This window comes from Bos grunniens, chromosome 5 (assembly GCF_055505025.1).
Source record: "Bos grunniens cultivar Pamir isolate PY7600 chromosome 5, Bosgru_T2T1.0, whole genome shotgun sequence".
NCBI lineage: Eukaryota > Metazoa > Chordata > Mammalia > Artiodactyla > Bovidae > Bos > Bos grunniens.
Genome location: NC_141169.1, coordinates 83,659,437 through 83,671,445, shown reverse-complemented (window position 1 = coordinate 83,671,445; position 12,009 = coordinate 83,659,437). Strand labels below are relative to the sequence as shown.

General features: G+C 41.2%; 1 protein-coding gene across 3 annotated transcripts in view; it reads left to right on the top strand.

Annotated features, from left to right (window-relative positions):
• Window positions 1-483: 483 nt before the first annotated feature.
• STK38L (serine/threonine kinase 38 like) overlaps window positions 484-12,009 on the top strand; it is an 81,702-nt gene continuing 70,176 nt past the window's right edge. For all 3 annotated transcript variants that reach the window (XM_086401634.1, XM_086401635.1, XM_086401633.1), the window contains exons 1-2: window positions 484-579; window positions 6,171-6,246. Coding sequence is in view for 1 of the 3 variants with exons in the window: in XM_086401633.1 (XP_086257759.1) it covers window positions 6,190-6,246 (57 nt within the window). In the remaining 2 variants the exon portion in view is untranslated. The remainder of the gene's footprint in view (window positions 580-6,170; window positions 6,247-12,009) is intronic.

The following is a 12,009-nucleotide window of genomic DNA, read 5'->3' as shown; positions in this document are numbered from 1 at the left end:
TGACCACATTTTCCTACTCTGCAAAAGGTTCCAAAAGATTAATAGAAATGATGTCTAAGCTCCCTTTTATCTTTAATACTCACTTTGCATTGTGAAGCATCAAGAAAAACTCTGGCTACAGGTAGGACATGTGACCAATGTGGCAACACCCTGGGTCACTCAAGAGTGGCCTTAACTCTCTAGCTTTCAGCAGAGAAGAGGGAGGTGAGGTGAGGCTGATGAGGAAGGGAGGCGGTCATTCTTCGAACAACTCTTTCAGGGCTACTCAGGAATTCACCTGGCGCAGATGGGTGGGGAGTGTGTGTGGCGGGGCGGAGGGGGGGTTGCCTGCGTTGACGACAGAAGGCTACTTCCGGCTGTGCTGCGTATGACGTCAGGGACAGGCCGAGCCTCCTAGAAACGGAGGAGGAAGGGCTCGCGAGAATTCTGGGAGGCCGCCCCGAGATTCCGGCTCCGCGGCGGCGGGTCCCACCTCCCGGGGGCGGGGCGAGGGCGGAGCGGGCAGAGGGAGCAGACGGTCGCCGGGCCGGCTGCGGTCCGTGCGGAGGCTGAGCCGGCCGCGGGCGCGACCGGAGGCAGGTGAGTGCGCTGTTGCGGCGCTCCTTCGCGGAGGAGGCTAGGGGGTACGGCTTACCGCTCCGGCCCCAACTCTGAGAGCCGGATCAGGAGAAGATCTTATGTGTCTTAGGGTGTCCAGGGAAAGCCGGGCTGATTTCGAGGCTGGAAATATCTCCGGTGAAGCTCCGGTGACGGCCTTGGCCCTCTTGTTCCTTGGGGTGATTCTGGCCCCCGGTGTCCGGAGAGGTGGCCTGGGGCCCGGGGAGGAATCTTTGTCCTTCCTGACTCCTTTGGCCTCTCGCCTCCACGGTCCCCGAGCCCCGGGCTCTCTGTCCCTGCCTGGGCTTCATAAACAATAACAAATGTCATGGACCTTCCCCTGTATCCCCTGCTCTCCCGTCCGGTGCCCTCCAGCCGATGCCAGCGAGGGGAAGGCTTCTGGGCATGGCTCTTAGATTGTGGGGGCTGTTTGTGTACCATTCCTAAAAACTGATGCGTCAGATTGCTAAACATTTCTCAAATAGATACAGTAAAAGCCGTCCAGCTCCCAGAAGTCAAGGAGTGTTTAAAGCCGGTCTCTCAAAATCGGACCCTACCGCTGGAATCCTAGACCCTTCTTTGCACCATCATTTTCTCCCACTCCCTTTTTTTCACCTTTACTACGAGGGGACGAACGAGTGGTTGTTTGGTATGGGTTAAAATAGGGAAGGTTGTGTCCGATGGAGGAAGGAAACATTTCACCCTTAAAAGTTGCCAGGTAGAGAGCAAAAGAACTAACTTTATTTTCAAAATCGGTGGCCTCCCGTTTACTGATACTACTTTTGTTTTATGGGACCGCTTTTCGTATTGTGCATTTGGAGGAAAGACATAAAAAGAAATGGGGAGGGGGGCGGGGAGAGCTGGTGGTGCAGGGAGTAGTGGCTTGTCCAGAAAGTATGATGCTAGTGTTCCTCACTTGATAAAATGCAGAGCCAACGCTCCTGTCTATTTCACGCAACTTGGGATAAGTTTTGATAGAAGCCAATTGCTTGGAAAAGGTGGCCTGAGTATTAGCTTTAATACTACTCAAATCTGAGGAAACAGCTCTAAGTGTTTCAGTTATGCCTCCTAGCTGTAAGCTGGGAGTGAGACTTGGTTTCTAGGGGGCTGTGAGTGGGGGACGGGGTTAGGCCTTATACTTGTCAGGTCTCCTTACTTTAAGGCAGGGTTTATTGTTGTTGAAGCCCAGTTTTGCTTACTGAGGGCAGGTTTTTGAAAGTTCTTTGTCTCGGTCATAAATGTATATAAGATACTGGAAGCCTCTTTGTGTTTGGTTTTTCTTTGTATGCCTCAGGATATATAAAACAATTAAGTTTATTGTACTGTCTATCCAGGAGCTGAGAGGTATTGTATGTGAATTGACCATTCTTGTGAGTATATGAGGGGAGAGAAATTCGTCCAAAATAGGATGTTTAAATTATGATGACATTTGTTCATTGCATAGACTCGTCAAAGTACATTTCTGTAAAAGATTCTGATCTCAGAGGAAGTACAATGGATAAAAAAAAAAAAAAAAATTTTTTTTTTTTTTAATCTGGCTTAGCATTTGTGGTGTTCTCCTTGTTAAGATGGCTAATAACATTCCCCGTTTACTTGGGGTATGTTTAGAATGAGAAACAAATTGGGTGTTGTTGTCTTTGTAATCCTTTGGAAGCCCCTGCCACTGGGGAATGAAAAAAAAATTAGACTTAGGAAAACCACATTAAATGAGTGCAATTCTTCTTTAGCCTTTTGTGTTTGAGTTTCTTTTTAAATAAATCATAGAGTGGAGACCAGAAATATTTGTGCAAATAAGGTGTCCTCAGCAGTTTTTATGCTGAAAAAATTAATTTCTAAAGGTAACACACTATAAAAACAAAGGAAGAATCACAGTTTGTAGAAAGGGATAATAAAGCAGCAGCCTCAGTTCAGCCATTTGTTCTCAGAAAAGTTCTGTCCTCTCAAAGTTAGGGCTGCAGCATCATGTTAGCAAAGTTGGATAACCCTTTAGATAGTGTTTTCCCAGTGATCTGGGATAAGTTGGAGGCTCTTTTGCATGTGTGTGGCACTTTTTTGAGAGACAGAAAAGGGCACAAATCAAAGCCAGAAAGTTTTGCATCTCAGTGTAATGTGAAAATGATTTTATTTTACATAAACAATGGAGGGTGAATCAGGCAAGCATATTGTCTTCTAGCAACCCCAAGATTATGTTAAAATTAGCAGATGGGTAAGTTATGATTAGGTTGACTTGACATATGTGGAAATTATGCTACTGTATTTCTATATTAAAAACACCATAGACTTTTTGAATGAAATAATGAGAGAGCTTTTAAAGCATAAGAAATTTAAAAAATTAATTTAAAAAGATAACCTTGGTCAGTAGTTAAAAGATATTAAGTGAATCCTTCTTCTCCACCTCCCAAATTTTTGTTTAAGTCTTAAGAGAGTGTTTACCTAGGTATGTCCGGTACTGATGTGTGCTGATTACATAAAGCTCCTTTCTCCAGGTAAATGTTTTCTAATTGATTGACACAGTATTATTGTTCAGAACCTTTAGAGAGAAGGAACTGAAGGGCAACAGTGAGTAGTATTTGCTGCCCTGTGCACTCAGATGAACTGTGGTCTTTTGTCTTTAACCTGATGGGAAGAAGATATTCCTAAATAAATATAATACACAATCCATTTTGTGGGGAAGCCGAGGAGGAAGGGGTTAAATTCTACTAGGCCAATTAAAGAAGGCTTTCATCAGGGAAAGACATTTGTATAGATGATTGAGATGATCTAGTCATATGATAATCATCATAAACAAACACTGTATATAATGCTGCTTGCTCCTAAGCTGTTACCGTGCTAATCTACCTTGGTTTAATCCTTAGAGCAACTGTGTGGAGTGGATGTTTTTATTCCCATTTTGCAGACAGAGTAATTGAGGTATCTAGAAAATGGTAAAGCAGGGGTTCCCACCCAGGAATTCTGACTTGTGTCCTTGTACTTAACCAGTCTCCTTGATTTTTCTTCCACTTTTGATGATGTTGGTTTGGGAAAATGCATTCATTCATCTGACACCTAAATTTAGGGACCTGTTTTCTAGAAAGAGCTCCAAAGTGGTGAAAACCCAGGTAAATAACGTTATTTTTGGCATGTTAGATACTGACTCCGTTTTTAGAAATTGCTCTTGGTGCACATTACGGTATAATCCTTGAGTGGGGTTTTGATAAATTTGATTCATTACCTAGTAGCAGTACCAGCAAGGGTTTACAAGAGAGAAGTTGTAACTATGTTAATTCCTTTGCCTAGTGGAATGTTTGAATCATTGTATATTTTGGCTTGTAATTTTTTAAAACCACTTGGCACTGGGTATTTTTTGGATTGAATTGGGAAGTTGGAATTTAATTATTGAACGTCAGTCTCAGCAGCCCTTTTTATTTTTTATTTTCACAACAGCTAAATTTATAATCAGTGAATTTGAATAGTGTTGAACACTTGAATCAGTGTTTTGAATAGTGTTGTACTTGTATAAAATAAGAGAAGTTCAGTCACTGATACTGTTATGTTAGGGCAACTTTGAAAGCTCTTTGGGGTTGTGAAATAAAAGGTACTCTAGAATTGCAGTGGGCCCAGTACTAGGCTACTTGGTAAATGCTTCTTTGTTGAATGAATGGTCTAACTGATTTTATTTATGCAGTTTCAGGAGTGGTTTGCACTTGTTGGTTAGGTATTGAAGTCACTTTAAATTGAATTTAAAGATAAGGGGAAAAAAATTATCATTAGACCATACTAACCATATGGATACTTAGCTGTCCTTTCCTCCCAGCAAGATGCAGACCTTTGTCAGAGCCCTTATCAGCTGTACTCATAATATTAAGTAGAGCTCTAGGGGCACAGTTTTTATGAATGAATATAAGTATCCTCTCCTTGTGTGAGTGTGGTAGATTGTAGGAAACCTTGACAAGCTTAAAACCTAATGGGAAAAAGTGGCAGAACAAAATCCAGGATTTAGAGCCCAGTGTATGTATATTATTATAGTAAGACACAGATTGCAAAACACATTAAAAAAATGTTTTTCCACACAGCCTGAATTAGTAGTGATGGCATATTATTTCCATTTATCACCGCCTGATTGACAAAATTTTGGGGATCTTCAGCCCATAATTTCAGGGAGATGCTTTTAAGTCTACTCTGCTTTGTTATTAAAAAAGAAAAATTACACATTCCTTTAAGTACAGGTTTTATTTTGAAAGGTTATTCTCAGTAAGGAGGAGTATGAGTTGGGCAAACTCAAAGGGAAACCAGACATACCCTCACCTCCTTGCTGATAGTAATTTTGGAGGCATCTTTTCCCATCATAGGCTAGTTTTGTCTCCAATGAAAGTCCACTGAGAGCTGTAACCTCCCTCAGACCTTAGCAGTTACAGGTCAGATAGTGAGTTGACCGTTCATGTTGATGTTGTGTAAATTCAGAAAGGCCTCGAACTTTGGCAATTTGTCTGTGGCTTATGACAGTAGTACTTGTACTGTGTTCAGCTTTTAAATTCTTAAGCTCTTTGCCTTCCCCTGAATTAACCCTAGACAGGTTGACAACCCAAGTGGGTGTTGATTCTCTGGCCACCCATATGGAATGTTTCCTGTTTTCCTGGTCTTTTGCTGATTCTTATTGGTTCCATAGGGCTTCCCATATTGCTCAGTGGTAAAGAATCTGCCTGCAATGCAGGAGACCTGGGTTTGATTCTTGAGTTGGGAAGATCCCCTGGAGAAGGGAATCGGTACCTATTCCAGTATTCTTGCCTGGAGAATTCCATGGACAGAAGAGGAGTCTGGTGGGCTACAGTCCATGGAGTCGCAAACAGATACAGCTGAATGGCTAACACTTTCACTTACTTTCACATCAGATCTCTGGTTGGTGACATGGGTCTTAATATCCATGGATGCAGACTTTTCACATGTTAGAGTGTTTAAGACGCTGAGCTCATATGCAAAGGCAGTGTCCATTGTTTTTAACCTTTTACAATTATTTGCTATCTCTTCATCTGCTTCAGGAGGGGATTCAATTTCTCTTCTTCCTAATTTTAGGACGCTTTTACTGTTTTTGCAGTTATCAAATATGATGGCGTTAATAATGATTTCCCAGTTGACCCTACTGGTAAAGAGTCTACTTGCCAATGCAGGAGATGCAAGAGATGCAAGTTCGACCCCTGGGTCAGGAAGATTCCCTGGAGGAGGAAATGGCAACCCACTTCAGTATTCCTCCCTGGAAAAATCCTATAGATGCAGAAGGCTGATGGGCTACAGTCCAGGGGGTTGCATAGAGTTGGACATGACTGAGCTGCTGAGCATATGCATGCGCGTGCACACACACACACACACACACACACATCTCAAAATCAATCACAGATACAGCCACTTCCCCAGAATAAAAAACAAGATGGTAGAAACTGAAGTGATTCTACATGATGCTGAAACCATCTATTTTGGGTCAGCAGAGTTGTGGTAGCTTTGCTATGGAGCCTCACTTTCATTCTTTCTGTGAATATTTGGAAAATTGAAAGTTACACATCACTAAGCACTTTTTTTTGTCCTGTTCTCCTTCTATACAGTCATTGCTCTTCAGCTTTTATGACTTGGAGATTTTGGCTACGCTTCTCTAGATTCTTCAGCAGTCCTGGAAGCACAGTAAGTAATTTGTGTATTTAACACGAAAAATGCTTTGTGGTAATCCATATTTCCCAAATGTTGTCGCCCAGCAGTGGAATATAGACTTAGTCCTCTGTATTTCATCTTCCCCGCTCACATGTTCTTGGCTTCTTTTTCTTCCTGAATGTCACCAATCAGGGTACAGGTCAAGTAATAATTTTACCAACAACAGTAATCATTAGCTTAATACTTACTATGTACCAGATATAGTACTGAGTGCTTTATATAAATATTATCTCATTTAATCCCACAGCAACTGTCTGAGCTGTTATCTCTAGTTATAAACAAGGAAACTGGAGCCTAGAGGGGTGAAGGGACCAGGGCCACAGGAGTAGATAGTTAAGTGGCAGGGTTAGAAACTGATCTCTGAGATCCAGGGTTGCTTTCTCTTATGTTGCTTTATTTTATTACAAAAAACTTCTCCTGTGCTATTTAATTTACCTCCTCCTTCTAGTCTCAGCTGAATTTTGTTTCTTTCCTCTCCTCTCTCCTTTTTTTAGGAGTTATTTACATTTTTGATATAGAACATAAATTCCTTTGGGAAAAGTATACAGAAATAACTTCAGCTCTGCTCAGATTTCCTATAAGGGGGGACCTACTCTTGGCGAGAGCGAACTATAAGAATACTAGTAACACCTTATGTTTGTATTGTGCTTTAGAGTCTTATAAAGCATTTTTAGACATTTTCTTGGTTAATCCTCAAAGCAAACTTAAATTTGTGTCTTTAGATTAAAAGCTGCCAAAGGTAGTTTGCTAAGGCTTCTGCAAAGTTAGTTGATGAGATGGTTTTGGGCCTCAGCAATTTTAATGCTGAAATAAATGATGTGATTAAATGTTCTGATTTCACACCAGTTGGGAGCAGATGTATATCATTGTAGCACAGCATTTTCCTAAAGGGTCTTACAGTTTTGAGCTTTTTTGGTCAAAATTGAGAAATTGGAATTTTAGTTCTGCATTTTGAATCATGAACTGTTTTAAATCCTCAATTCTTACAGTTCAGGTGAGTGATAGTTAAGTTTCTGTCTGCCTCATCCTGCACATAGCTGTTGGATTTAACTAGATTAATTATGATGAAGGAATGGCTGGAGGGAGGATAGATATTGTTTCAAAAGTGAAATTAAAGAAAGAGGGCTTGGTGAGGAGTCTTCCAGTAGCTTTGTTTTAGGAAACCAATTATAAGCTTAAAGGATGGACAAGCTTCAAGTATTCACCTATGGAATTTGAGTGATCAGAGAGTTTATTGAATGATCCATTTTTGAAATACTATCTTGTACCTGTATCTTGCTTTATTAAATTTAGTGTTTGCCCCGTTGTGGACATTTATACTTAGCTGAGCACTTGTCCATTGACTTGCCCCCATTACGGAAACGCCATAACATGTTTGCCCTTCATAATGATTCTGTATGTGTAAGCAGGGGCTGACTTTAGAGACTGGGGAGTTGCCTTTTGTTGTGTTTTTACAGTAGTGACCCATTGCATTGGGACACATCTTTCAAATCTGGTTGAGGATGTTCTCCTTATGTCCACTATTACTTTGCCAAACAGAGTAGACTTTGTATTTTGGTGGTGAGAGTGGAAAAATTTCAGCCTTGAATTGTGTGTATTATTTGACCCACTGATATTCTTAATACTGGCAAATCCTCGAGGAATCACAGACTCATAATATTTTCATGAGCTTAATCATCACAGTTCAACATTTATCAGCTATATTCTGGACACTTTATTAGGTACCGTGGCAAAATAGAGACAAGTGAAAGGGATTGCCCTTCTATTTAGGAAGGTTCAATCCAGTAAGAGACATAATGTATGAGTACAAGTAAGTGTAAATCAAGCAGAAAGTGATAAACAAGTAACAGGGTACTGGGAAACAGAAGGAGAAAAGAGTGCTTCAGGCTGGAGGGATTAGGATGGCTTCCTATATAAAGTGAAATAGAAATTGTCCATTTATGAGTGAAAGACATGCCAGGGGAGGGATTAGCATGAGTTTGAAATATCTCTATAACACCTGATGAGTTTTGTGTTAATTATTTACTTCTTTCTCTGCCCTTTTGGATTTGAGCCCATTCAGCTTAGAGAACAGGTGTTTTTCAGCTTTTCATTCTCTGCATCATCAACTGTGCAACCTGGTACATTTAATTAAAGTTCTACTTTAGTAAGATTACAGAGGCAGTAGTGTATATGGGACGGATTCAAGGGAAGATGGACTGGAAATGGAAAGACCGAGGAAGAGGCTGGTTTAAATAATCTAAGAGATTGCACTCGTGCTCAGTTGTGTCTGACTCTTTCATGACCCCACGGATTGTAGCCCACCCATGGGGCTCCTCTGTCCGTGGCATTTTCCAGGCAAGAATACTGGAGTGAATTGCTGTTTCCTTCTCCAAAAGGATTGATAGTGAAATTTTCTAAACCTGGTGGGAATAAGTAAATTTATATTAAAAAAATAAATAAATAAACCTGGTGGGATTGGAAAGGAGACTTGGATGGGTGAGTGTTGGCCCTTCATGCTGAGATATAGGGAGTTCTTTGCCTCTGTGATTACATGTGAGGTCTGTGTCCTGTTCCAGGAGATGCAATGATGGAAAGATGAGTTGTACCCTCAAAGCAGGCAAGCAACTGCCGAGCTACCTCAAAGTTTAGAGATAATTGCAATAGCATATAGCTGCTGTAATGAAGGAGCACTCAGGAAGAAAGGAAAAGGAGCACCTGTTGGGAGAATCAAAGGTTTCCAGGGCGGTGGTGGTGTTGGAGCTTAGACTTGAAGGGTGAGTAGGAGTTTTTCTGGCCAACGAGCAGGAGGAAGATATAATAGCACAGAATGTGAGAGACTGGGGATTACTTTAGTGTTGGGACAAGAGGCTAGGTAAGATAAATGAACTTGTCCTGGTAAAATAACTTTTTATTTGCTATGTTTTTCCATATTTAGTTTATTTAGCTTCAGCACTCTGAACTTTTGTAAGGAAATGTTTCTGTTGCCTCTTATAACCTCCTGGAAGCACCTCTGCTGTGTTTCCCAAGTCGGCTGCCAGGGATACATTGTCTCTTGCTCCCATTTTGTGAAATTAAACAGAAAAGGTAATGATACCATTAGCCAGAGAGGAAAAAATCCTAAAACCCTTTCCTTTGATGAATGTGTGGAGCAAGTAAGCTTGTTGTATGAGAGTGCAGCACCAGAACACAGCTTCAAGAGCACCTGACTTGAGAGGAACATAATTATTTACCTTTCCCATAAAGTTTTATGGTGCCCCTAAAACTTTCCCAGAATTGTAATATCTAGTGCTGAAGTCCTTTTATTCTGGATCTAGCCTTGATTTTTTTTTTCACCATCTTCTCTAATGCTTATTGTGTTGTAATTACTTAGTAGGACTCTAGACTTCAAATGGTGTCAACCGTTACCTCTAGTTTGTCCTGTTTCTCTCTGTTTTGCTCATTTAGAAACCTGCATCTGCAAGTCATGGTTCTGAGCCTCCCCATTAGACTGCTAGAGCTAAAAAGCATTTGTGGTTTCTTTCCACAAAAGTTTACTTGCTTCAGCCATTTGTTTTTCTGTCCTGTGGATTGGGCCACTGACACAGAATATAGTTAAATTGTTTTTTAAGGACAACCAAAAAGTTCATTGTAGACTCCAGATGGATTTATACCCATTGTATTTCTAGGTGAAGGGTTGGGGGGGTGGCAGCTGTGTTAGCTTTACTACCATTAGTGGTAGTAAAAGTTTATGGGTACTGCCAGGAAGAGAGTGAAAGACAAGGGCAGGAGAAGAAAGAGAAGGCGTGCAGAGGGGCAGGGCAGGTTTTGACTCGGGGCAGGAGAAAGGTGCTTATGGTTGAAAGAGGTCAAATATCTCTGACACCTGTTCCAAGTGTCTCTGGGTAGAACCAGTGTCATTTTTTAAGGTGAAATTTTAAGTCCTCTCTAAAAATACTCTGGGTATATTGTTGTGCCAAAAATGACAACTTGTTTTAATCAAACATTTCTGGATTTAATTTTTTAAAATGTGTTTATATACCTGTGTCTCTGTTTTTAGAATTGAGCAGAAAGGGAAACAAAAGCCAATACACTTTAAATATTAGTGGAAATTATAGCTACATTTTGGAAAACCTTCAAGACTTAAAACCATAGGTTAAGTCTAGCCCCAGTCAGGCACAGGGTGACAGAAAGGGAAAGGAAGAATAAGTAGGCACATGTGTTTGGGTAAAACTACATCCAGATACCAACCGTATAACAGGACCCATAGAGGGGGACATAGAACAAGAAATCAAGTGAGAGCCTGTGCTCTCCTGTCTTGGTCAGTCAGGGACTCCTTCCCTTTATGGAGACATTATCAAACAAGAAACTTTAGTTCCTCAAAGTGTTTTTTCATCCTTGAACAAACATGGCCAAAGAATTAAATTAAGTATGAAAAAAAAAAGTATGATTTTAGTTTTTCTGTAGTGGTGATAAAAAGTTTTCTCAGATTGTAAGAAATACTAGATTGAATTAAAGTCTTTGACTCATTTCAGAGGTGAAAGATCCTATTGAGGTCAGATAGTCCATTTCTGTGCTGTGAATTCCCCCTAATCCTTGGTAAGTGGGTGTTTAGTCTTTGCCTAAATATTTCAGTTCCTTGCAAAGAAAAGAAACTTAACAGATCATGAAATCACTGACTTTCATTGTCCTGAGTGATTGGTGTTCTCCAGCCTTCTGTCCCCAACCCTCTGCTTACTTCTCACACTCTGGGGTCTGGATGATCTCATAGGCTCTGATGTTTCCTTCAGTGACTACTCTGTGATGATGACTTTCAAACCAGACCCCTTTTCTGAGCTTGAGACTCCAGTGGCTCATCTCTTTCGTAGACATCACCACCTGGGTGTTTTTCCAGAAGACTCAGTGTTACCTTCTCTTTTCCCGGAATCTGTCTCAGGCTTCTTACCTCCTCCAGTGCACAGTATTATTCTCTTTGGTTGTCCCAGCCATAAAGCTGGAAATCATCCTTGACTCTCCTCTTGTTTATCACTCACATAAACTCTTAGTTGCAGCATGTGGAATCTAGTTCCCTTTCAGGGATCGAACTTGGGCCCCTGGAACTGGAAACATGGAGTCTGAGCCCCTAGACCACCAGGGAAGTCCCCATCTCGGCTCTTTCTACAGTGTCAGTATCTTCATGTGGACTCCAAATTATTGAAATAACCGTCTTTTTCTGCTACCAGCCTTGTGCTCTTCCAGTCCATTTTATGTGTGGTTGCCAAAAGGGTTCTCCTCAAACATAAATCAGATTATGTAACTCCCACAGTTACAATTTCCAGTGATTCTCCATCATCTCCACCAGATTCCTTACCATGGCCTGTGACCTGAGTCCCTTCAAGAAGTGGTGCCCTTTTGCTTTTCTAGCCTTCTCTTTCATTACCCCCTCTACTCACCTCTGCAGCTTTCTCTGACCTTGAATCTTACATGCTTCTTTCTGGAATTCCTTCTCCCACACTCTTCTGGGTAACTCCCGTGCTTTCTTTCATACCCTGCTGAGGTATCTCTACTTTTGAGGTTGCCTTCCTTGATCCCGCACCTCTTGTTCAGAGTTAGGTACCCCTCCTTTGCATTCCCACAACATCTTGTAATACAACACAATCATAGCTAACACTGTGAACATTTCCCATGTGTCCAGACTTACTGAACCATGCCTGTGCCAGGCCTGGGACAGTATAAATTGAAAAACTCTTCATTACACAGATTTCAACTGATTCTCATCACAGAATTAGAGATAACTTT